Source organism: Perca flavescens, chromosome 4, assembly GCF_004354835.1.
Source record: "Perca flavescens isolate YP-PL-M2 chromosome 4, PFLA_1.0, whole genome shotgun sequence".
NCBI classification, from domain to species: domain Eukaryota; kingdom Metazoa; phylum Chordata; class Actinopteri; order Perciformes; family Percidae; genus Perca; species Perca flavescens.
This window is the reverse complement of record NC_041334.1, coordinates 24,667,795-24,695,756: the sequence shown is the minus strand read 5'-3', so window position 1 is coordinate 24,695,756 and position 27,962 is coordinate 24,667,795. Positions and strand designations below refer to the sequence as shown.

The window sequence follows — 27,962 nt, the reverse complement described above, 5'->3', positions numbered from 1 at the left end:
CTGGTCAGTTCATCAATACTTTTGATCCCAGCGTCGAAGGATCTGACGGGTAGCCAGTCTCGGGATATCCATGATGGCGTTGCGGGTCGGTGTTGGGACCGGGGGATGGAGGCTGGGACTGGACGGGGAGGAGACTACAGATGCGGGGTGGTACAATGTGGCGCTGCGAGGTCCTCCTGCACTCAGAGGACGCATGAGAGCTGAGGATAGCCGGAGCAAATTGAAGCAAAGTTTGGGTAAGACAAAAAGTCTTGTGTTTGCATTTTTCAGTTTAGTTGTAACTGTACTTTTGTTTTAACGTTTTTATTGTATGCGTCTCACTCAGATAGTTCAAAAGTATTAACTTGAGTTGCATTTTAAATGCTGAGAATTATAGAGGAAAAAAAACCAGGAGATGTGAGGAGATTGTGCACAGATTGCATGCAGCCCAGTCTATGTTTCAAGGACATCAAAGCATCCAAAGCGTTTATTAGTTCTCGTAATGTAGACCGAATAATAGTGGGATCATTTGCGTGCATGCTAATGGCTGTTGAGAGCTGACATGTGGTCCTGTGTTTTCACTGGAGAGAAGAAAGAGGAGGGACTTCACAGCTCAGCCTGCAGCAATGGCACTACAATGGAGAGCTAGGGTGCCAAGAGGGAGAAAAAAAACAAACAGAGTTGCTTCATGAGGCTGGGGGTCGATGAGGGCACATGGGAAGATGATTTTGTATTTTGTATTTATCTGCCATAGTTGCATGAAAACAAAAGGCGTAAAATAGATGACAGCAGTTGCATCTCCTGTTGCTGTCCTCAGAAACTCTTACTTGTGTGTGTGTGTGTGTGTGTGTGTGTGTGTGTGTGTGTGTGTGTGTGTAGGTGGTGGTGGTGGTGGGGGGGTGTCTCTAGCAGGGAAGGGAAGGACTCAATGGGGAGAGGGGGGGTTAATCGCTCCCAGATGTGTGCTGTGAAAACATATGGTTTCCGAAAGCCACTGTGATGCACAAGAAGTGTGTGTGTGTGTGTGTGTGTGTGTGTGTGTGTGTGTGTGTGTGTGTGTGTGTGTGTGTGTGTGTGTGTGTGTGTGTGTGTGTGTGTGTGTGATTTGCTGGTACACAAACTTCACTTCACAGATTTATTGATACACATGCAGAACTTGTGCAAACCATGTTTCAATCACATTTTGTGTTTAGTGTGGCCTCAAATTCTCCATGCAGTCACACAGAGAGAGAAAAGTCTACAGTGTAGGATGTAAAAAGCACAAGCAATTAACTGGTTTATGTTGTATGTATGAAACAGCCTACAGTACTGCAGTGGAGGAGGAGCATTCATACTTTCCACAAAGTGGGAAAGTAGTTTAGTGAGTGTTACAGGAAACTAAGGTAATGGATTTTACTGTATATAACACTTTCCCAGTGTGACTTTCTGAATTTCATTGACAACTTTACAAAAAAGTAATAGTCAGTGATGTCTTGATGCTGTCAGTGTTCATGTTTTTTTTTTGTCCACATGTAATTTACTCTCAACCTGAGAGGCTCTTGCTCGGTGGAGTGAAGAAGAAAGAAAAGGGGGAAAAGAGGAGTGTGGGGAGGGTTCAAGGAAATGACCAGTGAGGGCGACAGAAGGGAAATGAAGGATGTGGAGACAGACGGAGAGAGGGAGGGAGGGATGAAGAAAACTTAGGGAGAGGGGTGGGGAAGAGGGGTCCTCTGTTTCTTTTCCTGGAATGCAGCCCCGAGACTCTGCTGCAGCGAGGAAAAGTAGGAAAACAGAGAGATTGTTCCCAAGAAGACAGACGTGCCACATTCTTGCTGTCAGAGTTTTCTCCCCCTCTTTTTCTTGCCTTAGCTGTTTGGGGCCAGTGAGGGAGGGCAGGAGAGAGGGGAGAACAGTGGGGGGTTGAAAAGGTGACGGAGGGCAGGGGGAAAGAGATGAGAGTTCAGGAGACCAAAGGAATATTCAGCACTAAGCACTTTATTCCCCTCTTGTTGTCTCTGTTCTGATTATAAATACTCTCCTCATCTCCTCATCCAGTGTTAAAGTCAGTCTACCTCCCAGAGTGACCATGAGAGTCCTCCTACTCATCTGTATGCCAGGTAACTGCACCAAAAGTCTACTGAAGCCGATGAAAACTTGGTTTCAAATTGAAATATTTATTACTAAATGTGCAAGGAATAGTTTCTTGTTTTTGGATACTACTTTTATTCACTCCCTTCCGGGAGTTAGATGAGAAGATAGATACCACTCTCATTTTTGTACGATAAATATGAAGCTACAGCCAGCAGCCAGTTAACTTAGCTTAGCATAAAGACTGGAAACAGGGAGGGGGGGGGAGCCAGCAGTTCTGTACAGTCAGAGGTTTGTGCTGCTACAGCCTCACTTGGTCTTGGATGACCAGTAGCATATGGTGGCTAATGTTAGCAAACTTAAGCTAGATATTGTTGTGTAACTGACATTACTGAGTCACTTTACTGACATTATGGCCTCTTCTACACATGTGCTACTGTTACACTAGCATTTTTCTATTATCCCATTACCAGGTCAACAGCAAAAGTTACATTATAGTTGATTTTAAGCAAACTACTGTGGGGTAACATTTCAAAAACAATTTTCTTTTTTTTTTTTATGTCTTGATAATAAAAACCTATATTTAAAAAAGGAATATAACACACCATGGTTCAATTCGATACACTTGTGGTCTGGTGACTTTATGTTATGTTTGCTAACTGTGACTGCAGGTGGCAGTTAAGAGGATAATGGTAAATGCTAAAAAAGTAGTGTAACTATAGCACATAATGTCAATTATACAATATCAAGTGTTTGTAGGCTAACAATAGCCACCATAACATTGTCATACCAAGCCAAGTAAGACTAGCAGCAAAACCCCTGAGTGTATCGAAATGAGTATGGGTACATTTTATTTCTTATGAACTCAACATTTCATTAGTGGCAGAACACTTTTGAGAAAAACTTTAAAAATCAAAAGTAGAATTTAGAAAACACCTGAAAAAAGTACTAGTATAATAATAATAATAATAATAATAATAATGATAATAAAAATAAAGCATTAAAGATACTCACTATTCAGAGTGCTTGTAATTACTGACTTTCCCTCCCCTGTTTTTCACTCATTACCCCATCTTTGTGATTACTTTGTTGTTCTGAAATGTCAACAGTTCTGCTGCTCGCCCAGCCTCAGTACCAGGAACCGTTTCCTTTTTTGGGTGAGTTCATTAAGAGAATATTGGCCTTGATTGTTCCAGCTCAGCATCTGTTTATATCATAGCTCTGCACATCTGTTACCTATTTCTTGTTGTCCTCTGATGTGTCACCTAGCCTCGAGGAGTTCTCTCCTCCTTACTTTGTTATTTACCACCCGCATAGCAACTGTCACAGTGTAAATAGCACTTTGACCAGTCTGCGTGTTATTATTTTTAAACATCTTGCATATGAAGTCATGCATTACACCCTCGCAAACTGCTTGTTTTTATCAGTTTTGGCGTGCAGGTGGTTTATTTTATATGGTGCAGTGCTTTTTGTTGTGTTTATAATTGGTTTCACAACATTGATCTCATGAGACAATTTTCTCTCCTGCTATTTTGTGGCTTAACAGATGAATATGGGCCAGACTATTTTCAAGGTAAAGGATTTTCAGGTTCATAGAAATTTTTCTTGATGTTACTTTCATAGTTTAACATAAGTGTATTTTATAAAAGTGATTCCTCTCTTTCTTGCCCAGTGTCTGAAAATCCTGAATCTCTTCCTGGAACCTACCAGCAGCAGGTTCGACTCGAGCCAGTGGTCCGTCCAGAAGATTCAGGTATATCTGCTGAATTTTCTTCCTCATTGAGTCATGCAATTTAAGTAGTTTGTGTTGTGTCTATAACTCATATGAAAATCTGTTTTCCATGTGAATATCAGACTCTGATTTGGAGACGGAGCCCACAGAGCCTGGCCCTCTTGGTAAGAAAACCCTTTTAGAGAATGGAGGACAGATAATCAGTTGTTTAGTTTGAGTGGAGAAATAATTTTAGCTGTATTTGATTTTCAGATTGCAGAGAGGAGCAGTATCCCTGCACCAGACTCTACTCTGTTCACAAGCCATGCAAGCAGTGCCTGAACAGCCTCTGCTTCTACAGGTAGGCACTGAAATGACTTTTAAATAACTAGTTCGCCCCACAATGAAAACAAGACATTATCTCTATGTTCTTTAATTAGTCAAAACCTCTCTGAACTTTGTAGGACAAACAAACCGTGAGTTACTTGCTGTAACTCCATCTCAGCATTTCCCGAAACTACTACTTCTACTACTCTAACTCACAAAAAGCACAAATTGTTTATCAATCTCCAAAACAAATCTTCTCCAAACAGCTTGTGCTTGCAAACTGAGAGTCAGTATTTACCCAATTTATTGGTATACTTTCTTCCTAGACAATGCATGAGTTATGGTCTATTCTGGTGAGGTAAATACAGAAAATATAGGACTTTGGGAGCTACAATGCATTTATGTGTTGCGTATTAATACACATTTGGTGCTCTGAGTATTTACAGCAGGACGGTGTATGTGAGATTGCTTAAAAATAAACTACAGTGCCCGTGTTTATCGTAATGAAGGAACATGTCAGCCAGTGCAACAGTATGACTCATTGATGTGTTTTCAACAGTTTTTGGAAAACAATGAAGCTCTGTGTTCACAGAGGAATACAATATATCAGGCTTTGGATACACAGATAACACTTGTTGATCAGTTCATTGTTGGGTTTGATCTTTTCATTGAAATTGCTGACAGAATACAGAATATTTCCAGACTTATTCTTTAAGTAGAGTTTTGACTGATGTGAAGATGACTCTTTTGTAATTTCTACATACGTTTCCATTAAGTTTGCGACGGGTGTACGTCATCAACAAGGAGGTTTGCGTGAGGACCGTGTGTGCACATGAAGAGCTGCTCAGAGGTGCGTTCACTGTACTCTGTATTTGTGTTTTTTGTGTTTTGTATACTGAGACTCATTTTAACTGTCTCTGCGTGTTTAGCGGACCTGTGCCGTGATCAGTTCTCTCGCTGCGGCGTTGCGGCGCAGAGCGGCCAGTGTGCATCACTAGGACCAAGCTGTGGGAAGAGCTGTGGTGGCTGCTGATTGACTACAGAGATCACCTGCCCAGATACTGCCGCTTTTTCTAACACTCACCCACATCCTCTTACTGCGTCCTCATTCTTCCTCCCAGTTTCTCCTCACTTTGCCTTTTGACTCTTCCTGTACAACTTATTACTCCTGTGCGAAAAGCATTTTGTGTGTGTGTTTATCTTTGTCTTTTCACATGTATGTTTGCCCAGTAGATCCTGTGTGTATGGATGAATATCCTCCAAAGAACATTGATGATTGTATTAAATCACTGGTGCTATAAAATCATCACACTGGTGCTATAAAAACTATTAGAGATGCACATAAAACTGTGGAACATCTTCAATTGTTTTTGGCATACTGTACCATATTAATCTCATGCTTTGTTGATATGTTACTGTACTTGTGTTGAAAAGCAGTCATTCTCATGATAATCAACTCATCAATGGTGGCCACTGTGCACTGACATCAGACAAAACTAATCAATATCGAGCCATGCTAGATCATGAGATGTGTGAAGAAACAGGTGGTGAGTGACCTCGGTTCATGTACTACTGCCACCTGGATCTGTGCTTAGCAACCAAGCAGCAAGCTTATATAAATATATTCCAGTGGCAACAAGTGCTTTAAAAAGGCATCTCACAAACGGCCTCTACTACTGCTTTGTAAAACTGTCACTATAAAGACTGAGAAAAAAAAATAAACTTTTTTTTACTACAGCTGTTCAGTGTGTGATTGAGTCGAATGTAAGTCATCACTGTAACATAATCTGAGGCTGCAGCTCAGTGCACTGAAAGGTATTTATGAAAGACATGAATTATGGTGAGTTTAAGCTCCTGCAGACATGTGGCTGCCATGTGTATTGTCCATACAAGTCATATTGCTATTATTAATCATCACTCGATCAGCGTTTATACAGTAAGTACAAAGTATATACACCTAGTAAAACTAATATTCACTAATACAAAACACATACTGTAAGTTTACCATCATACTGCAGTGCCTTATGGTCCCTTTTTCAGTTATAAAACTGTGTATAGAACACATAATGAATAAAATCGTTTTCTGAGAGAAAGTACAGTGCAGCTCATTATGCTCAATTTGTTTGTTTCCTGGCACTCGCACACAGTGAAGACCTTCCTTTCATTCTCTTCATGTCCTCGACTGATAATATAAATGTGGAGGAATCTGGGCCAAACTGCACAACTGGCAGATTTTCATTCCTGTACTAAATCCAGATTCTGTCTGGAGGAACATCCTCGCGGTGATTTGGGTTTTCTTCTTAAGAGCAGAAAGTTTGGGAAGATGTTGAGCAAGGATCAAGTACAGATGGTTGCCAGCAATCAGCAGGCGGATGGCGTTTTTAGCACAGCTGCTGCATCACATCGCTCCGTTCCTTCGCCTGTCATTGGCTGAGTGTGTGCTGCAGGTCGTTATGTGTTCGTCACAGTACAAAATATCAATGAAACACCCAAATGACAGTGGTTTTCATTTCAGTGTCACAAAGTAAAATAAATCATGTTTTAAACAGTAGAGTTAGACTATGAATACTTTTAGGAACGTGTCTGTGAGTAAATATTGCTTTCAGACATTCATGATGAGTGGATTTTCCCTGGATTAGACGTGGAGTGCTGGTGCTTCTGGTATTAAGCTGTATCTCACTTTCCTGCCGACAATAAGGAGGATTGAAGAGAAGGTTGCCGCCGTTTTATCTCTTGTTGCAGCTGCTCCTTCAAGGTGGACACCTGCAGTGATACAGTGGGTAACAAAACTACATTTAATTACACCCCAAACCAGCTCATTCGTTGTGGCAGGGAATGAAAAGTGTAAAAGGTTTTAACTTGAGAAAGACTTGTGCTAAAGCTTCGACACAACATGAGGTGTGTACCTGCTCCTCCAGGCCTTTGACTCTATGTCGGTGAGCTCGTTCTCTGGTGCCCAGCGTTCGCTCTACGTCCCTGAAGCTGGTCCTCAGTCTGTCCGCCTCCCGCTGGGCCTCGTCACGCTCCCTCACCAAACTCTCACACAGACTCTGTACCTGCTCCGTCTCAGCCAGCTGAGTCTACTCAAAACCCACACACAGAAACACACAGACACACACACACACACACACACAGACACAGAGACAGAGACAGACACACACACACACACACACACACACACACACACACGGTAAAGAACAAAATGTTAAAAAAAGAAAAGGACAGAAAGTCGGGCAGGATACAAAATCTCAGACAGTTTATATAGAAAACGTCTAAACGCTGGATAGACTTTGGTTCAGTTTTTCAAAAACCTCAGATCAAAAGCAGACAGCTAACCACCCAACAACCATGACCTGGAGACCTGGAGGAAAACCATACTCAAACATACATATGTTTTCTGGAAATGCGCTTAACTAAAACCTTTCTGGAATAATGTAAATGCAGCCATGAAAGGCATTATGGGTTCTGCCTTCCAAACAACTGTGCTGTGATGTAGGCTACCTATAGGGAATATTCAAAAGGGCAAACAAAAAAGATTTTACTTGTAGCCTGCAAACAGCTTTAACAAGAAATTGGTATAAAGATGATCCTCCAGGGCACAAAAACAATGGTTTGATATTTTTCAGGACATCTTTTTAATGGAAAAATGCTTTTCAGACCTTAGGCCGCGATCAGACAGAGCGTGTTTGCAGGATGCAAAATGTGAGGCGCACTGCACTGTCTTTCTTGTTGAAGACGCCCTGATCAGACCAGTTGCTTCTTTTTGTTATTCTTGCTAAGCAACCATCGAATCACCCGTCCTCAGCCAACCGTTACGTTGCTGTTAAGTTTTGAGTTTTTTCAGCTCCAAGGTGTTCAGGGCGCTCCGGCAAAAAACGCCTCACTGTCATTGAAAACAATTACAAAAATCCGCTCTCTACATGAAACCTAGACTAACTGGAACATTTCGTTAGTCTATGTTTCATGTAGATGGCGGCTTCTTCTAAGAGGTTTGTGCCTTTATTATGCACGGTATGCCATAATAAAGGCAGGTAGGATTTATGACAGATCTGTCAGTGTTGGTTTGCTCCCTACCTGCAGCATCAGTATTTGTTGCTGTGCTTCCTGCAGCTCCTGTTCAGTGGTGTTCAGAGAGCGATCCAAGCGGCTTTTCTCTGCCGACAGCCGCATGCTGCCTTCTTCAGTCTTCAGCTTCTGACGTTCAACCTGATGAAATAGACATGTAACAAATAAGAAAGAGTGAGATCTCTTACAAAAAAAGTCACTTCCGCACAGAGTAGCATGGCTGCAGACTCATGTTTTCAAAGATGCAGGTGAAAGTTATTATTTTGATGGAGAAATTGGACCTTTACATATGGTATGAAAACTAGTGGTGAGCTGTCCTCTAGCCATCATTTGACTGAAGGACAAAAAAACAAAAACACTTCATGGATCAAATCTGTGTGTCATGTTCTGACCCTCTATGACTCTAGTTTCCTTGCACGGCAGCTGGATTCTTACGATATCACGAAAGCACGCGAGAATCGCGGGATCATATATCACACAAAAGTCCATCTTGTCAGGCTTCAAGTAAATGCGTTTGTGTTCCAAAAGCAGCGGACCGAACCAATCAGCGTCCGGTGAGGAGCTACTGGCAGCTACGGCCGTGGTTTAGGTGTTCAAAACAACAATGGCGGACAGATGACTAATCCAATCACCTGCTACTCAGATGGTTCTGCGTTAACAAACCATCTGGCACGTCAGGTTATGACTCTGGCGCTCTATGACCTGATGTCTATCATAAGGCGTTGCTCACTGTGACCTAATAGGGTCACAAAGTTCTTTTGCGCCTACCCAACATGTGTCCATAAAGCACATCAACTTTGAATTTTTTAATTCAGAGAACGATTGAATGAACCAAGGATGATTGAAACGATTGAATGAAACAATATGTGCACAAGCTACAGTGCTGACCTTATCCAGTGTATTCCTCAGTGCGTCCTTGTCTTTCTCCAGCCTCACAGCCTGTCTCTCAGCATCTTTTTTCTCAGTCTCAAGCATGGCGACGGCTCGCTGCAGCCCACGCAGTCGCTCCTCTACAGCGGCCCGCTCTGTTTGAGCTGACTGGGCGCTGCGCTGAGCCTCTGCGACACTGGCCGAGCGCTGACGCAGAGCCTGATGGAAGGAAGACAGAGATCACATACAGAAACATGACTCTAGAGAAGAAAGAAATCAATCAATCAATCAAAATTGATTTATAGAGCACTTTAAAATCCAAAGGAGGACACAAAGTGCTTTACAGTAAAACAATAAATGAATACATGAAAGCCCTAAAATACAAAACTCACACAACCCATATAATACAAGTACAAACAAAAAATCCATACAATGAACCAATACGACATGAATTGTCAATTTCAGTTTTCAAAGGCCAAAGAATAAAGATGGGTTTTAAGAAGAGACTTAAAAATAGACAGTGAAGATGCCTGTCTAATGTGCAAAGGTAAATCGTTCCACAATTTAGGAGCTGCTACAGAAAAAGCACGGTCCCCTTTTTGCTTGCGCTTTGTTTTCGGCACAATTAGGAGCAGTTGATCGGCTGACCTGAGAGAACGGGTGGGTCTATAGGGATGTAGGGAGAGCTCAGAGATGTAAGGAGGGGCAAGGCTATTTTGGCCTTTAAAAGCAAATAAAAGAATCTTAAAATGGATGGAAGAAAAGCAACCACATTGAGAAGGTTAATATATATATGTTATGTATTGGGAAACGTTTTCTTCGGCAGCGTTTAATTTTTTTCTCTTTCCATGGTACAATGTCTTTTGCTGAAGACTTGATGAGGGCAGATGTTTGTCGACACCGATTATTTACCTCCCTCACCTCTTGAGTGTTGTTGAGCTCAGCCTCCATTTCCTCTCGTCTCAGCTCGCTCTGGTCCAGCTCACTCTGCAAGCTTTGCACGCGCTCAGTGAGGGTGACCACATTCCTTTTCCCCTCCACTAATGACGCCCGGGCTTCATCCATTCGTTCCTTATTGGAACAAAATTATCATCACATCAGTATCCGGGTTTCATCCACATTGTCCAAGGTATTTTTCCCCCCTTCTGTCTCACTCACCTGTAGAAGCCTTTTGTCCTGTTCAGCCACACTCAGCATCTTCTGCAGAGCGGTCAGACGACTCTGTGTGCAGCTGTGAGAAGCCGCTGCCTCCTGAAGGCTCTTTTTGAGGGAAGAGGTCTTCTCTTGGAGTAAAGACTCGCCTTCCTGAGCTTTGAGCAGAGCCTGGCTCAGCCTCTCCACCTCTCTCTGGAGCAGAGACACACAGGCTTCTCTTTCTGCCACCTGCAGTTTGTAGAAATCAAATGAATGTGCAATCAAGTCAGCAAACCAACAAAGAGAATAGCACTCGCTAAACTAACGTGGTGAACATTATACCTGCTAAACATCAGTATGTAAGCATTGGAACTGTGAACATGTTAGCATGTTGACATGTTGACCGTAGAGCCTCATAGAGCAGCTAGCGTGGCTGTAGACTCTCACTCTTGTGCTACAAGAGTGAGAGTCTACAGCCATTTTAAACAGTTCTGTGTGGACCCATAAAATTTCTACATTAACCAATGGCTTGGTCAATTCTGAGGAACATTAAATATATCATAAATTTACTTTACAAAAACTGTGCATTTCAAGCCAGAACAATCAGAAGCACATACAAGGACTCTTGTGCTGTACCTGTTTCAGTAGAGAGTCATGGCGCTCCTGGGAGGCCTGGCTATCAGTCTCCCGGTCTCCCAGACTCAGTTTGAGTCTCTGCAGCTCCCCCTCCACACTGCGCCTCCCCAGCTCCACCCTGGTGGTCCGGGCTTCAGCTGCCTCCAGCGCCTCCCGCAGACGCTTCCTCTCCGCCTCCAGACGCATCTCAGCAGCACGCTGCTTATTCAACTGATCCTGCAGAGATGGAAGGAGGACAGAGATGACTTTCGAAGACCAGTCGGTGGAGCAAAATTCTTTGTTGTATAATGGAAACCTGAGTTTTAGACACAGATTACAGATGCATGCACAGACAGTCCAAAACACTGTTAGGCCAAACAGACACAAAGCGCACACACAGATGATCCACAGCTGTGTCTAAGCTCCACCTTTACTTTGTCTCTTCATAAATCCTCCTGAGAATTTAAAAAGAAAGACAAATATAAATTTCCTTCAATAGCACCCACACGCTCAAAGTTTTGTCTATTCAGGCTATTTGCGGCTTTTTTTGTATTACTTTCACTTCATGTCCCTGCTCCTCCTGTTGTCCAGACGGTGAAATATTTTGAAAGGTGCTGGCATTAAAAAGAGACATATGGAGAGCTGACACCACAAGAGGTGTGACACTATGTGTGTGGCATCTGTTGTTATTACATATTGCCCTACCGTTGAGCACTGCCATATGGTGATCAAGGCCGATCAGTGGTCACTGCTGTGCAAGTGACAGCACAAATACATGGTGTTTATATTCATGCACACGAGTGTACAAACGTGGTTGTGTACCTGTGTATGTTTTTTATCCATCTCAGAAGCCTGCAGCGCCCGCTCTAAATCCTTCACCCTGTCAGTGAGCACTCTCCTCTCTCTGTCTCCTCTCCTCGCAACCTCCTCCTGCTGCTGGAGCAAACTCTGAGTGGTGGTCAGACGCTCGTCCAGTCCACGCTTCCCTACAATCACACACATTAAAGATGGCTTAGTGATTATTATTTAGCATATTGTTGAGTATTATTTTGTCTTTTGGCTAAGGGTTCATCTTCTGAAACTACATGGACAAATGTAAAATGTTTGACCTTCTTGGTATTCCTGTAAGGTGTTTTGTAGGTGAGTGACACGACTCAGAGCAGAGTCTCGTTGCCCCGTCAGCTCCTCCATCTCCCGCTGCAGGGCCCCCAGCTGGCATCGAGTATCATCCTACAAAATCAGCAATAAACAAAGACTTGAACCATACACGCACAAAAATAGCCTTGAATTATTATTATTGTTTACTTTGTGATTTTTTTCCCCCCATGCTGTGCAGCTCTGTTACCCTCTCTCTCTGTGCCTCACGCAGCTCCTGGAGGAAGTCTCTCAGATCACTGCGCAGTGTGTCGGGGTCCAGCTCTGGCTGAGGGAGAGGCAGCGGCGTATCCCCTCTCTCAGGAGACACTGAGCCTAAAGTATTGTCAGGGGTGCTTTCTCGAAATTCTGTAAAAAAAAAAATATATATATATATATATATATATATAAAGAGTTGCAAGCACCACAGATGAACTGTTTTTATAGAGAGAGGAGGGATCACATTATACTGAATATGAGATATGGCCCACTGGAATAGTTGCTCCAGAATCTAATAAAAAAGACTTTAAGCAGCTAAAAGGAATCTTCTCTGAGACAGTCCTTAATAACAATTACGCTAAATTAGAATTCTTTTTCTGGTTACTAATCTATCTATGATGTCTGAATAAATATCTGAATAATGTGTTGCAGAGTTAAAGCTGCTTACCTTTAGGAGGGGACAGCGAGCAGCGCAGGGGCGAAACGCTGTGGTAGCGTGACATAGTGGCTGGTGATGTGGAGCTCCCCCCGGGGCTTCTCCCCCTGCCTCCCCTGCCGCCTGCTCCAATACCCAGTGTTCGCGTCAGTGCCGACTGAAGGCTGCTCAGACGAAACTCCAGGTCCCTCCTCCCGGCCTCGGCCCGGGTCAGCTCTGCCTCCGTGGCGGCCAGTCGGCCCTGGGCCTCGCTCAGCTGCAGGCTGGACTGAGCAGCGGAGTCCTGAGCCACCTGAGCGCGCAGGGCCAAGTTCTTGGCTTCGTCCTGCATCTTCTTCTCGCAGCCACGCGCCTCCTGCAGCTGAGCGGTCAGTTCTCTTTCGCAGCCCCGCCAGCCCGACTCAGACTCCAGCAGGCGCTTTTGAGTCAAAGAAAGCTGCATTGAAAAACAAAAGAATGAGAAATGATGACACAGTGACACAGCAAGGGAGCAAATAATGTCTTTTCACTCTCCTCCATCCGCACCTCTTTCTTGAGGGAGCCTCGAGCTGTCTCAGCCTCAGATAACTTCTGTTTGAGGGTGAAAACCTCTTTCCCTCTCTCCTCCTCTCTTTGCTCCTCCAGCGACAGGCGAGTCTGCAGCTCCGCCACCTCCCTCTCTCTCTGCTCCTTCTCTCCATCCAGAACCTTCAGCTGGAGCCAAGGAAAGGCACAAAATCACAACACAGTCGCTAATGTGAAGCCTAGACTGGAAGCAAAGTTTCTTTTGAAATGTCACAGAGGTGTGAAGGAGGAAATGCAGCATGTCTGACCTGTCTGCGGAGCTCCTGGAGTTCTCGGCGAGCTTCGAGTCGTGACCTCTCAACTTCTCTCAGGCAGCTGCGCAGCTCTGCCACCTCCTTCTGATTAGACGACAGATTCTCCTCCAGCACAGCCAGCCTCTGCTGCTTCTCCTCACACTGTCGTTTCACACTGAAAACCCCAACACACACAAACACACACACACACTTAATGGCTCTGATTTTTTTTCACTCTGAACATTGCATTTCCGTCAACGGATACTTTCCCATTCATTGAAGCGTTTACCTGATTCTCTCCGTTTCTGCACTTCGTAGAGTTTCTCTCAGCTGAGTATTCGACTGGCTGAGGGTGTCTCTCTCCTTGGTGACGTCAGCGAGGCTGCGTCGCAGCTCCGTCCCCTCTCTTCTGTTGTTTTCTGCTGCGTCCTGAGTTTGGCTGAGAAGTCGTTCGCTGTCCAACAGGTCCCGCCTCAGCTGGTCTCGACTCTCCTCGTTAGCTGAGAGAGAAGCTCTGCACTGATCCAGCTGGAGGGGGAAAGTCATGTATGGAACAAGGTGATGTAACCGAACAGACTCAAAATTTGGTGAATTATCTCATGACGCCCACTAGGAAGGTCTGTTTTCTGTTTGCTCGTTCGCAGGATATCTCAACACATTTTTCACTTACATTTGGTGGAAGGTGACATCATCCAAACGTTATTCGCCACGCAAGATAAGGCATGTTTGTGCATTTTATTGTTTTGATCGTCTATCACTACATGTATGTTGATCTAAGATAGATGTGCAGCCTGAATTTCTTTTCTTTTTTTTCTTTTCAGTATATTATATGCACTTCACCTGCATTTCAACTCCTTTCAGTGCTTGAACTTCAACAAAGCCTGCGCTCAGACCAACTTAAACCTTGCAAGAAAAAGCACTGCCCTCCTAAACACATTTACTTGTTACTCAAACTGGGCTTTTTGGATTGTATTTTGTATCTAAAATAACGTGCCCCCATCAACGCAGCCCCCTGCATCCTTTTATCCTAGGGATTTTTTCTGTTAGCATGGCATCGCCAGACTAATTTACAAATGTGTATCTGCCAAAGTACTGTATATATAAAACATGAGCTTGCAGATTTGTCTGGTTTACAGGGTAGTTTTCTGTCATTTCACTATGTGTATTTGCACATTTTTGGCCATGAGCACATGTAAATTTCTTAAAATATTTGCAATTTCTTGTTTTCTAATGGTGTACTGCAACTACTTTAATGACAATAACACAGCACATACAGTAAATCCCACGCTTGTCACCATGTGTATGTTGATGTATAAATGCCTACAAAAATTGTGTTTTATATTATTAAAACTAAAAATGAAAGAATGTGCAGCCTTGGTCGAGGTATGTGCTCTCTGATTTGTACGGTATCACTCTCATATTCCTACATGTACAGCATCATCTACCTCTTTGAGAGCCACATCAGCACGTGACTGAAGATCAGTACAAGTCTCTTGTAGACTCTGGAGTTCCCTTTCATGAACAGAAGCTGCATCCTCCAGGTGAGAGCGAAGCTCCAGCAGCTCGCTGGTCAGAGCCCCAACTCTGATCTGTGTAAAAAACAATACGTGAACAAAAAAAAGTCTAGTTAGAAACTCTACCTTAAACGCTTGTGTAATAGAAGATAATTCAACAACAACAGAAGATAACTTTACATCACCTGCTCCTGCTCTTTGTAATGAGCTGCTTCTCTCGACATCCGCTCGGCCTCCAGGGCTGTAGCTGACAGCTCAGCCTGCAGGGTGGACACCCTGTCAGACAAAACGGTTTTCTCTGCCTCCTTCAGAGAAAGGGCCTGGGATGAGAGACAAGGTCTGGTTAACAAAAAGACGTACCGGAGCTGAGCCACACTGGCTCTATACTGTATCTACTGAAATACCATGACAGTAAGGGTGAAACCATTTTTATTATTATTATTATTAGCAGGATTTTTCACAGTTCCTCAGAGACTTGAACTCTGATCAGACCTGTTGTTTCTCAGTCTCTGCCTGCAGCAGACTCTGATCTCTGTCATGCTGGAGACTCCTCAGTTCATCCTGCAGCTCCTCTCTTTCTCTCCCGGCTCTGTGGAGCTGATCCTCCGCCTCCTGCCGGAGCCTCCTCAGAGTGCCCTCATTCTCCATCAACAGGCTGTGCCGCACCACTTCCTGTGAAAACGAGCAGCCAAGAGCACAAACACTGATTAAAGATCATCAGCCTAATCCGAAAAGTACAAACAGGTCTACAGACATGCATTGAGTAACACTGAACCACTGAACCTTCTGACCTTTTCTGAGACCAGCCTCTCCACCTCCTCCTGATGTTCGGAGATGGCCTTGCGTAACGCCTGCTGGGCCTCTAGCTGCGCAGCATTTAGAGTCTGAGTCAGAGCTTGTTTCTCTCTCTCAGCCTGGGCCAACACATTCTCCCCATCTGAGCGTACATGCCTCAGTTCAGCTGGAAATCCCATCCAGGACAACAACCAGGAGAGGCAAAACACAGCACTCAATCAATGAGTTCTTATTCTGTCATATTCTGTCATATTACTGATTCACCGTCTGTCCCATTACACCAAACACCTTCACTTTAGCTCTTAAAAAGGCATATTTGTGTGTAATTCTCGACTCAAAATATACTATATGTATTATATAATGTATAGTATACTTCGTCACTCACCTGCTGCAGTCTCACAGCGGACTCGAAGGTTTTGGTTCTCCGTCTCCAGCTGCTCCCTACGAGACTCCACCTGAACAAGCTGCTGCTGCACCTCGAATAGACTGGTTTCCAGGGACTCCCGCTCCGACCTGCACAGTTACAAACATAGGTTTTACACACGCACGCACGCACACACACACACACACACACACACACACACACACACACACACACACACACACACACACACACACACACACACACACACACACACACACACACACACACACACACACACACACACACCTGAAAGCAGCCAGTTCCTCTGACAGAATGGCGTTTTCTCTCTCAGACGCCGTCAGCTGGACCACCAGCGCTGCTTTGTCCCGGGCCAGGTCTGCCCGACCGCGGCCGGCTTCCTCTAATGCCACCTCGTTTCTCTGGCCATCTCCTTTGGCAAGACTCAACTCTGATCCCAGAGAGGTCACCTCGCCACAAAGCTATCAACAAAAGCCAAAAAAGAAAACGTGAGTGACAAGAAACAAGAAATTAAAAAACAAACGTGTAAACAGTAAAACGTCTTCCCATGTTACCGGCAGTTTCCATGGCTGTTTTTGCCAACTAAAGATCTAGTTTGGAACCTTTAAATGATGATGTAATATATTTTGTTATGTACCTGGGTGACTTTCTCCTGCAGCTTAAATCTCTCAGCCCTGAGACTCTGGAGCTCTGCCTCCATCCCCACCCGGCTAAGCTCGGCGTCCTGGAGTGACTGGTGAAGTGTGATGCGGGCAGAGTCCAGCTCCAGCCGGTCCTGCTCCAACCGGACCAGCTCATCTCTTATGGTCAACTTCTCTTGCTCCGCCTCCCGTTTCTGAGCCTGCAGGAGGGCCTTCTCTTCCTCCAGCTAAGAGAAAGAGGGACGGGTGAGACTTGGAGAGGAAGCTGAGACATTCCAATTAATTTACTTTAGATCTTTGTTTTCATTCTTCACAAAACAATTGTTGTAACTTGTTGTGTGTGTAACCAAGGGCAACATCATGAATGTGCTCTTATCCCCGTTTGTTTGATTCGTTTTATTGAGACTACAAGACACACGAAATAGGGATAAATGGAGACAGATACGGGGTGTAGTGTAGCGTTTCTCCAACACGTAAAAACACTTAAGCCAACTTTAGCAGCAACCACTTAACGAAGTGGGCTGACGACACAACGTGGTGAGACCCACTACTACAGGAAAGAGGTCAGCCAACTGGTGCAGGGATAACAACCTCTTCCTAAATGTCGACAAGACCAAGGAAGTTGTTGATTGATTTCCAGAGAGGCACACCTAAACCCCCACTGACCATCAACGGTGCTGCTGTGGAGAGAGTGAGCAGCACCAAATCTGCACATCAGTGAGGACCTCTCCTGGACAACAGACACTGCATCACTGTCCCAGAGGTGCCTCTACTTCCTATGCAAGCTGAAGAGAGCAAGAGCCCCCCCCACCCATCATGTGCTCCTTCTACCGGGGCACCATCGGCAAAAAGATTCCCTCCCCTCTCTCCTTTCCCTCCCCTCTGCCCTTGGTTTTGCCTTCCACTTACTTGGAGAATGTAGTTGTTAAGTTCAGTTTTGTCCTGGGCCATTCCCTCATTCATGCTTCCCATTTTGGCCAGAGAGTCCCTGAGAGCTGCATCCTCAGACTGCAGCTTGTTGAGCAGCATAGAGAGCTCTGCGTTACTGCCCTCAGCCTGGAGGGGAAAGGTCACACACAACATGAGAACACAGAATATTAAATCTGCAAAATGTTAAATGAGCAAAAGTTTACTTCTCTTACCCGAGCAAGTGCTTCAGAGAGTTGGGCTCTCTCTCGCTCCAGCAGCTGCCGCTCAATCTCCCACTGCTGGTGAGTCTCCCTCACTGCAGACAGCTCTCCACGCTGAGCCGAGGCTCGACTCTCACTCTGATCCCACTGCTTTTGTCTGTAGCGAAACAATATGCATGCGGTACTATAACAATACATTTTTTGGCTACTAATGAGAGGCTCAGTAGGGGAATAATCGTAGGTACTATTTGAGCAGCACAGAGTCCTAAGGGCCCAGTAAAAGGTGAAATACAGTGTATGTTTTTTTAGAAGATGAAACATACAGCAGACGTCATAAGCATTATAAAGCTATCAAAACTGTTGGACATATACGTACTGGACATAAAAGTAGTGGGGCGCAGTGAACTGAGTCAGCTGGCTTGTCTGATTTGTGAAAAATGAATTTCAAGGTGTGAAGGGCAGCTCCGCTCTGATTTGCATGAAGAGCTTGCATCAGATCTGTTGACCAGTGTTTGGGAGTGTGTTGGTAAAGGAGGTCAGGAGGGCTTTGTAAATGAATATCTCTCTGTATAAGAAGCTAATACAGATATAATGAATGGCTTCCTGTGGGTATATGCACTGTGTGTTGGCTGCACAAGGCTGTGTGGATTAGCGTCCACATCGCATGCACTTAATCACCATCAATCAGCCTACTTACATCCTCTGAGTCTCTGCCTTTGCCCGCCCTCTCTCCTGAATGGCGGCCTCCTTCTCCTCCCTCTCGTGATCTCGCTCTCGCTGCGTGGACGCCACGGTCAGCTGAAGCTTCTCACAGTCCATCTGTAGGATCTGGTTGCTGCTCTGTGCTGCCTGCAAGGTCTTCTCCAAGCTCACCTTCTCACTGCAATGTTCATAAGAGAACAGTTATAGTTATATACACAAAAAGATTTAAGGATTAGAAGCAGATTGTAAAAAGGTGATGTCCTGTAATTGTCTGTAAACCTGGCCAGTGTGTCTCTCTCCTGCTTCAGACGGTCCTTCTCTCTCTGTGTTGTCTCCCTCTCTCTCTGAGCAGCATCCTTTTCTCTCTGCAGAGCTTGGTTTCGCTGTTCTGCATCTCTTTTTGTCAAATCAGTCTCTGAAAGCTGCTTGCGCAACTGTTGAACCGAGGACTGGGCAGAAAGCAGACGCCCTCGAACATCCTGCAAACAACACAAGTGGGGTCACTTGCCTCTAGTGAGTAGTAGTAGACAGCTGCTCAGGTTAGAGCAGTGGTTCCAAACATTTTCACATGAAGGACCCCTGAACTGACACAAATTAGACCATGGACCTACTATTTGATGAGATTTTGTCCCAGATTCTCCCATCTGATAGAATTTTTGTTTTTAGATGTTTTATTACAGAAAGTGTATGAAACCCATGTTCAAAGTAGTTACTGTGTTACTTATGGTTGGAAATATTGTGAACATTTTGGTGAAAAAAGGATTCCCTTTTTTGCTGGGGACCCCCTGGAACACCCTCAAGGACCCCTGGGAACCACTGAGTTAGAGGACTGCTGTTATGTTGTTACTGACTGTTTCCAGGCGGGAAGTAAACAATCATAGTCTCCGTAATTATTGTCTAAAATATGTGAACATTTATATTGCAATTCTCAATACATGCATCATAATAACCTGGGAAAGTATCATTATGAAAACACACAGTCCTTACAAAATCAGCATTATTTCTAGTCTCTTTGTCCTCAGCACATTAAATGTTAACACAAAATTAAAGCACAATATCACCAGTGTGCTTTCTTCCTGAGACAATTACTGTAATCATTTGAAATGAATGAATTGAAATGTCACCTGCAGCTGGAGCGTCTTGTTTGTGACTGCAGAGCGCAGAGCTGAGAGCGCCGCCTCGGGGAGAGGAGCCAGCGAGGGGGGCCGAGGGGGAGAGGACGACCTGTGAGGAGGGGAGGAGCGGTGAGGGGAGAAGCCACGGATCAATGCTAGCAGCGGAGCCCCGGTGCTGTCCTGGTCTGCCTCAGATGACGACTCTCCATCGGACAAAACAGTCTACAAAAGAAAACTAAAATGAAGCACTCCCATACTTGTGATATAAAACCGTGTGCGTATGTGTAGTTGTTTACCTGAGCGATGTCCCTCAGAGTGTCCAACAGCGTCTCAGTGTGAGCTCTCATCACCTGCATGTCAGTCTCATCATTGTCACTCTGATCCTGAAGGAAAACATAATGAAGGACGATTAATGCAACTGAAAAAGCATTACAGCTTTCTTGTCAACAAATCCACAAAAAAGACTAAAAGCAACAATGTGTTATTCCTTCCCTCAATACTTTCTGACTTCCCTGTCTGTGGTTCTCCGCTACAAGTCCATTTGTTTCTAATGAAGACGTGTAACCCTGAATTTGTTTTAAATACAGCTGGGCACTGTAGGTTTTGGCAAATGTTACTCAAACAGGATTAAATACTGTATTTTAAAAGGGACTACTTTCAGCTGTGGATTGATACACATTTGGAGGAAAAGTGAGTGTGTGCGGTGTCAGTCAGTCCAAAAGTATTGCTCAATGATGTTTTTCATTTTTGACAATTAGAAAAAAAGGACTACCCTCTCACCTCAGCCCTCCTCATCAGTATGACAATTTCTCTGTCTCTCTCTTCAATTTGGCCATTTAGTCTCTCAGCCTCTCGCACTGAATCTGACAACCTGAAAGTAACACAATGGGAACCGGTAAAAAGGCCTTCATACAAATGTTTAATTTATAACAAACCTGTAAGAGAGCTAAACCCAGTCACTGACCTGACGTTGAGCTCACTTCTCTCTGCGTCTGTTCTGGTCTGAAGATTCATCATCTCTGCCACTCGTTCTCTCAGCTTCTGCTCGAGCTGAACCCGCAGAGCTTTCTCCTGCTCCAGGGCCAGAGCTGCTCCTCCCTCCCGGGTGTGCAGGGTGGCTGACAGACCTGCACAAGACGCCTGAGCAGAATGGGACGTCCGAGCCAGCTCATTACGCATATCTGACAGGTCCCTGAGATTGGAGAGAGATTGACACAGAGAGGAAACTGTTAGTACCATCAAATATTCAAATTACAACCCAAAAAATGGCATCATGTAGCAAACAGTTAACACATTGTTGACCTTTCAGTGGCGCTCTTCAGTTCACAGACATGCCGCCGAAACCCGACTACTTGCCGCCATAGCGTCAGCAGTCGACTGTGCTCAGTACTGAAGTAACTGTTGAAAGACTGAAAGGGGAGCCAAAGACAGAAATAGCATGTCAATTATCTTTAAATTGTTCTCCATTTAAACTGTTTTACTGTTCAGTAAGCATCCCTCTATCACCTCCTCTTCTCTCCTCCAGTCAGACTCCTTTTGTTCCAGTTCCTCCCTGGTTTTCGTCCAATCAGCAGTGAGCCTGCGGATGTCCTGACTGAGAGCCTCATTGGCAAAACTGGCCTGCTCTAGCTGCTCTCTCAGCATGGCATTCACCGCAGACAAACTGCTGCTCCTGAAAACACACGAGGGACAAACAAATTATGTTGACAGAGCAAGAAGGCAAAAACAAGTGATATTGTGTGACCGGTAATCAGTCACCTCTGCTGTTCTTCCTCCAGACGGATTAAAGCATCCTCGAGGTTGCTGCTTGATTCGTCTTGATGACAACCATTTGAGGATTCACTGTGGCTCTGAATGAGAAGATAGTTGATGGTTTAAGTATTACTTGTGGAAAGTTAATATCGTCTTTCTGAGAGACAAAATCAATAAACGCCACTCACACTTAACCTGTGTTTCTCCAACTCTGAGGACCGCTCCTGCACCATCTGCTCTAGATCCCCACACCTCTTTTTGTACTGAAGTACCTAAAGTAGCAGGAAAACTATTACTGACTTGTAACATCCCCGAAGACTACATCTCAGCTGAAGACAGACTCAAACAATCACACCTTGGCCTGCAACTTCTGCACGAGCTGCGCCTGCCTCTGCTGACCCTCCTGGTACGCAGTGAGTTTACGCTTGTAGGCCGCCTGCTCCTCATCCAGCCGCCGGCGTAAATCCAGGTTCTGCTGCGCCACGCTGCGTGACTCCGGTGAATCATGGTCCCCGTCTCCCGTCTCAAAACGTAGCGCCTGCTCCAGCTGTGGGTTTAATACAAAGAAAGAGGCAGGGGAGTGATGTTTGTTTCACAGATCTACACAGTGCTGCCATGCTGTGAATTTAAAATACCTACACGTACAGTTAATTCCAACATTCTTAGTATTTGAGATTGAAAAATCATTCGTGACCTTGAAAACAGGAACAAACTATCTCACCACAGGGTCCATTTAGTAGCTGTTCTGGAGCTCTAGGATCGAATAGATACTGAGGGCAATACATGGTTATTCTTCCAGTAAATGCTCTAAGTCAGTGCTCTATTTTATTAATTAATAATTTAACAGTTATGTGTTCTTATGAATAAAAGTGCACCATTTTCAAGAGAAATTACCTCAGTCTTTAAAAAATATTCCCCACTACCTCCCTGATATTTAACGTACGCCTAAACCTCTGAATATTCAGTAATATCATGCTTACTTTAGGACCTAAAAGACCCTGACTCAGTCTTTTCAGTTTATATGGATCTATAAGGAATGTTGTAAATGGTTAACACTCAAATGTAGTATGTGTATTACAATTAATAAAATAGAGGGCAGCCACAGCAGAGATTTTACACTTTCACACTATATTGTTTTCAGGATCATTGTTTTGCTGCACTCATACTGTAGTTGTAGCCCCAGTATTGTTAACTGTTGCTGTGTATCCCACATTCTTTGTGTGTTTTATGCATATTGAACTACTAATTAGGACTACAGGTATAATAAGTATTTCTGATTCCAACAGCAGAAAACAAAGTTGCAGTATCCCAATGTGACTCACTTACTAAGGGAAGTCATATTTGGTACAAGGATAGAAAAGCAGTTATCTCAACAGCCTACAAGATTGTTTAATATTATTTTACAGTAGCCTAATTTATGGAGTTTTATAAAGTACCTTATTTATCTAAAGGAACTTCATCCGAGTTGTCTTTTGTTTCTGCATGCAGACCTTCAATAATGTTCAAAACAAAATGAGATGTGTGGCGCCCACCCACCACTACACATACTCCCGTCTCCACTGAAGCCCCTGTTTACAGTCGCCCAGGGTGACAGACGCCATGGCAACATTCCACTTCAGCTCATTCCTGCCCCATCACCTGGGAAACCAGCAAATCTCAGACAAAGAAATGCCATGAAAATACTGAAATGGGAAAACAGCAAAGTGCCACAGCATTCCCTTTAGGTGTATGTAACCTTGAGGATTTTGAACGTCTTGAGATTTTATTTTGAATACGAAGAGGGGAGATGAGGGTCAGTCATGCGTAGAAACCATGATACTTGATCTATCAAGTTTCTCTCATCCAATTCTCAAATCCCTGTTCCTATTCTGCCCACCTTACTATCAGTGCCAGTTGTTGTTGCCCTGGCGTCTTACCCTCTCGCTAATTGCACTGTACTTGATGGCGAGCTCGTCTCGGTCGGCTCTGCTGTGTGCCAGCAGGTCCTCCAGCCTCGCCAGCTCTCCCTGCAGCACCCGGTTCTCCTCCTGGAGGGACATAACGGAGGACATGGCCCCGGCTGCTGACAGAGGAGGCAGACGGAGACAACGGTCAGGCAAAGGAAAGTGTCAAAACGTACATTTGATCTGATGGGGAGGGCACATTGTTGCCACTTACAGCTATCGTTGAGGTTCTTTGTGACAATCTCTCGTACTCGTGCAGGTAGACATGTAGGGGGGGTGTCTGCTGAAGAACCCCGGACGGTTAGCCTCTTCTCCTCAGACAGAACACTCTCCTCCAGCCTCTGATGCACACAACACAGACATTCAATGCTTTACCTTTGAGACATTTAGAGAGAAAATAAACCACGAGAGACAAAAAGGACCCAGCAATTATAGAGTATTGCTCCATATACAGGCAATATAAAAATAAATAATAATCTGGATGATGATGATGTGTTTGAAAAGTGCCACAAGTATACCCCCTTTTTTCTATTATCATTTTATTTGGGCTTATTTGTTTGTTTGTTTTTCACTACCATTGCCCACCTGTAATATGCAATGTTAAAGCTTCCCATGTTCAGGTAGTCAAGCCCTTAAGCATACAAATATGTGGAAGAGATAGACAGTAAAATGAAAATTCAATGTAGGCTAGGGGTACTGCAAATCCCTTGCTCACCATACCTATGGACAATGATAGACAGCATATGTATATACATGCAGTAACACTGATGTGTCCAACCTACACTGTGAAAGGAATGATTTTCCAAATAAAAAAGAAAAGAAATAAAGAAAAGAAAAGTGCCAAAAGACCAGGTGCCATAGTAGTTACAACAAAACTGCTGCTGCATGACAACACAATATCAACACAAACATGCACTCACATAAACCAGCAGCTTTATTTCATCACATCACACAGCAGTAGGCTACTGTATGTTAAGCGATGGGGGATGGAGGAAGGCCCGGTGCACCTCACCTGTATCACAGACTCCAGTTTGTCGGAGTCGGTGTCTGGGTTTTCCGCAGCGCTCATGGCAGCGCCAGCAGATATTTAAAACCCTCCAGTGAACAGGATTAACTCCGAGTGAATCCGACGTCTTCACAAACTGAACTGTCGATCTGTTGCTTTCCAGCAGGCGCGATAAAGAAGGAAAAACTCCCTGCCTGAAGCCGGTGTGTTTGATGCGGTTGGAGCCGACAAAGTTTGGTCGCAGAGCAGAGTGTAGGCTACCCGTCCTGTCGCTTCCTCCGGCAGACAGGCACAGATTGAGGACAGCAGGATTAACAAGGTTTAAAGGTTCACACCCCTCCACCTCCTCCACTACTCCACTCTCACTGCTCGCATTTACAACCCTCCAGACCAGACCACTGCTATTCAACTGCACAACAAAGATAAGCCCAAGTCAAACTGTAATAGCCCTATAATACACTATAAAACTATAAAAAATATTTGACCATCGGTTTTTTTAGTAAAATATATCGATTTTCAAAATAAAATTTTGAGTAGGCTAGGGAAGGTCGGGGTCAAAGTTTTGAGAGCAAATAAGAAGGCTACAAAGATCCTTTTCTTCACAATTTATGACGGCAAGTGTTCTCAATGTGCAGTTAGATACAAAATTCATAGTGTCGTTTTCATCCACAGCAGGCAGCAGTTTTCAGAGAAAAAGCTAAAAAAAAAAAAACTACCTGCTCAGCACCAAACAGCAGACAGACATAGTTAGAGAACTTTAGCAGCAAAAGAGCCAGATTGGTAGAGACCAAAAACAGAGCTAAAAGGGCACTCGGAGAGCCCCATGCCCACAATGTTCACATGTGGAACAATGTTCACAATGTTAATTCAGTGTGAATTTTTCATGGACTAACTATTCCAATTACTCCGACACCACATGAATGAATGTTAACAAGTGAAAAATAGTTTGTGTAGCCTATCGCTAACTATATCTATGGGGCCTGGGGTTGTTCATGGGAAGGGTGGCATGTCGGGGGTGAACAACCCAAAGAAGACAAAGGTTTAGTTTAGTTTAGTTTAGTTTCGGTTACAGGGTCAACAGAGGCAAACAGACTCAAATTGGCTTGTATAAACTGTGGGCAGCAGCTCAGACAGCTAACAAAACATATAGGGGAGATGAAAATATTATGAATGATGATATTTATTTTAGGATCTATGATTCAGAAAATGTCACAATTTTCAGGCTCAAGATTTGATTCAAAATCGATTTTCAATTCAAAAATGATTCTCAATTCAAAAAACGAGTATGCAAAAGTAGTTACTTTTCCCATGTGATTGCAGTAGACATAGGCCTAAAATCGATTTTTGGAATTCTATGAATTGATTTTGAATCGGTAGAGCTTGAATCGCGATTCGAAAGTGAATAGATTTTTTTTCCTAATTTATTTATTTCTTATTTATTTATTAGGGACATTACTTATAACATTATCACAACCAAATGTGAGAGATGCAAGGTTTTTTAGGACGTCCAGCCTCTAGCTTTTACAAAAACAATCACAGCAACAAACACAGCATAACAGTTACCAAACGCACTTTTGTCTACAGTGAACAAAAATGTGTAAAGTTAAGATAAACAATTTATCGTTTAATCAATTTGTCGATTGACAGAAAATTAATTGGCAACTATTTGAAAATATATTAAATCAATTTTTCTGAGAAAAAAAAGTTTGCAGGTTTGCTGCTTTTCTCTGTCTTTTGTGAGAGTAAATTGAATATATTTGGGTTTGGAGTGTTAGTTGGACAAAACAAGACATTCAAAGACGTCGCCATAGGTTATAGAAAATGTGACAGGCATTTTTCACTTTTGTCTGACATTTCACAGACCAAAAGAGCAATTGAGAAAATATGCTGCAGATTAATCAAAAATGAAAATAATCGTTGTGGCTTGGTGTGCACTCTGTGGTTTTTGATTGGAGAATGGCTTCCAGATGACCCTGTTCTCCCCTAAAACATAACAGCAGCACTAAACATGCAGCATGTTTAAAAATATATCAGAATAATGTCACAGTTGCCTAAACCATAAGGCTTTAAAACACTTTTCGAAACAATAAACTCATAATAAAAACTGAGTTATCTACAGATGTAAAAGTATGACACAAACATTAAACATGAGGGGGTCTGCACTGTTTGGATTGTCATAGTTACCGACAAGAGGGTCATTGTGTCAATACCAGACCCCCAGTACACACACACACACACAGAACGTTGTCACAACACAACTCAGTAGGTCTATATAGCAACTAGGTGCGTCTTATGACAGACATAGGCACCATGAAACACTTTTAATGGCTTAGCATCTGTGGCGCCCTCAGCTGGCCTGTTAGTAGAAGACTGGCATTGATTTCACAGTGTGCGAGATGTGAGCCTTATACTGTACAACTGGTGAAATACACACCTGTTGATATTTTATTATTTTACTTTCATCTTCCACAGACCCAACCCTAGTGCAGCCCAGCTGATGACTTCTTACTCCAGCTTTTATGTTTAGGCCTACAGCCAAAAACTGAACTGAATAAACAGGAATCATCCACAACTGCTTCCTCTTCTGGTGTAGGCCTATACTTTAACACTTCATTTGGTATACACATAAAACGAACATAGCATCCTCTTTATCCTAACATTAAGGAAACACATCCAAAAAGACACGCCCAAGTTTTCAAAAGTCTGTCAGGAGTTGGAGGCGGGAGGAAGAGGAGAAGGAGGAGGGGGGTTGCACGTTAAACTGTGCAGCATCCGAGCATGTTAGCCTACATTGATTATGAATTGTTTCATAGCAGCAGAGACGGAGATCCAAACACAAACGCGCTGCTATGGAAACAACCGCCTGGATATAAAGTAGCCCACTTTATGGAGCGATATTCATCCCCATTATGTTGTGGTGTACGCGGTGAAAACATCCACTTCCCCGTTTGATTAATATTCTCACCTCGACAGATCGTTCTGATGAGCGTTATCCTGCCGTCCCTCCATTTTTGTGAGCGGGCTGTAACATTACAGAGGCAGAAACAAACCTCATCCACAACAGTTATAGATGTAGGTTACCATCATCAGCTGCTGGCAGCGTCGCCTTCCTCCGAAATCCTCCCCATGCTTTTTCCGGGGAGGGACTTCCAGTTCAGCTGCAGCCTGCAGTCTGTTTACAGCACTGTCTGTCCATGTAGGCTACTCTTTTTTTCTTACAACTGATTGACATCAATTTACAAAAAAAACCTGAGCCTCAGCAAGTCTCACTATCCAGACAAAATGACTCATTTTTAGTTAGTTAGAAATATTAAGGAAGCTCGCAATAACATGGATCCCAGAATTCCTGTAGCCTACTATGGCTGTAAGTGCTGTTACATATAATTCCATTTGCCTCATTACCTTAGCGGAGATATGTTGATTTCTGAAGTCTTCAAAAACTTACACCATTTAGGCTTTCTAAAGTTTGTTTTTAGACAAAAAGGGTCTTATTTCCCTCAAATAACCAGTCTCAATTGTAAAAAATAATGAGTGCCACTGATCTGGTAAACCGTGATCAAATGTATATTAGGTCGACAGATTGATGTGACAAAATCACTCCACAGTC

The 27,962-nt window shown here is 43.7% G+C and overlaps 2 protein-coding genes across 5 annotated transcripts; one reads left to right on the top strand and one right to left on the bottom strand.

Annotated features, from left to right (window-relative positions):
• Positions 1-131: 131 nt before the first annotated feature.
• Positions 132-5,821, top strand: mfap2 (microfibril associated protein 2). Its single transcript, XM_028575316.1, has 9 exons — positions 132-236; positions 2,014-2,075; positions 3,156-3,203; positions 3,593-3,619; positions 3,719-3,799; positions 3,901-3,942; positions 4,031-4,118; positions 4,861-4,934; positions 5,014-5,821. Exons 2-9 carry the CDS (start codon positions 2,045-2,047, stop codon positions 5,115-5,117), a joined length of 495 nt encoding a protein of 164 aa, XP_028431117.1. The 5' UTR covers positions 132-236; positions 2,014-2,044; the 3' UTR covers positions 5,118-5,821.
• crocc (ciliary rootlet coiled-coil, rootletin) lies at positions 4,728-27,464 on the bottom strand. 4 transcript variants are annotated; one of them, XM_028575263.1, is made up of 37 exons: positions 27,321-27,464; positions 23,564-23,690; positions 23,323-23,468; positions 21,762-21,953; positions 21,595-21,678; positions 21,413-21,504; positions 21,161-21,326; positions 20,957-21,063; positions 20,619-20,846; positions 20,435-20,525; positions 19,951-20,037; positions 19,664-19,876; positions 18,819-19,018; positions 18,535-18,717; positions 17,850-17,994; positions 17,617-17,763; positions 16,704-16,934; positions 16,334-16,527; positions 16,049-16,176; positions 15,660-15,829; positions 15,361-15,540; positions 15,054-15,188; positions 14,800-14,943; positions 13,644-13,882; positions 13,370-13,529; positions 13,083-13,250; positions 12,570-12,993; positions 12,114-12,271; positions 11,878-11,998; positions 11,591-11,754; positions 10,790-11,005; positions 10,178-10,402; positions 9,932-10,090; positions 9,038-9,238; positions 8,159-8,290; positions 6,991-7,164; positions 4,728-6,847 (listed from the first exon to the last, which is right to left on the bottom strand). In XM_028575263.1, the coding sequence occupies exons 3-37, from the start codon at positions 23,455-23,457 to the stop codon at positions 6,761-6,763; spliced, it is 5,880 nt and encodes a 1,959-aa protein (XP_028431064.1). In that variant the 5' UTR covers positions 23,458-23,468; positions 23,564-23,690; positions 27,321-27,464; the 3' UTR covers positions 4,728-6,760. The 4 variants fall into 4 exon arrangements, with proteins under 4 accessions (XP_028431064.1, XP_028431060.1, XP_028431063.1 ...); XM_028575259.1 differs by lacking the exon at positions 27,321-27,464 and adding an exon at positions 24,362-24,669; XM_028575262.1 differs by lacking the exon at positions 27,321-27,464 and adding an exon at positions 24,362-24,669 and having other exon boundaries at positions 9,941-10,090.
• Between the last annotated feature and the right edge of the window lie 498 nt (positions 27,465-27,962).

Bases quoted from the DNA above. Each gene is read 5' to 3' on its own strand.
- mfap2 (XM_028575316.1), top strand. From the start codon at position 2,045: ATGAGAGTCCTCCTACTCATCTGTATGCCAG. The intron at 3,800-3,900 runs GTATATCTGCTG...TGTGAATATCAG, and splicing joins GGTCCGTCCAGAAGATTCAG to ACTCTGATTTGGAGACGGAG. The intron at 3,943-4,030 runs GTAAGAAAACCC...TTTGATTTTCAG, and splicing joins CACAGAGCCTGGCCCTCTTG to ATTGCAGAGAGGAGCAGTAT.
- crocc (XM_028575259.1), bottom strand. From the start codon at position 24,418: ATGAGCGCTGCGGAAAACCCAGACACCGACTCCGACAAACTGGAGTCT. The intron at 13,883-14,799 runs GTAGATGATGCT...TTCCCCCTCCAG, and splicing joins CTGATGTGGCTCTCAAAGAG to CTGGATCAGTGCAGAGCTTC. The intron at 12,994-13,082 runs GTGCGGATGGAG...TTTTCAATGCAG, and splicing joins GAGGCTCCCTCAAGAAAGAG to CTTTCTTTGACTCAAAAGCG.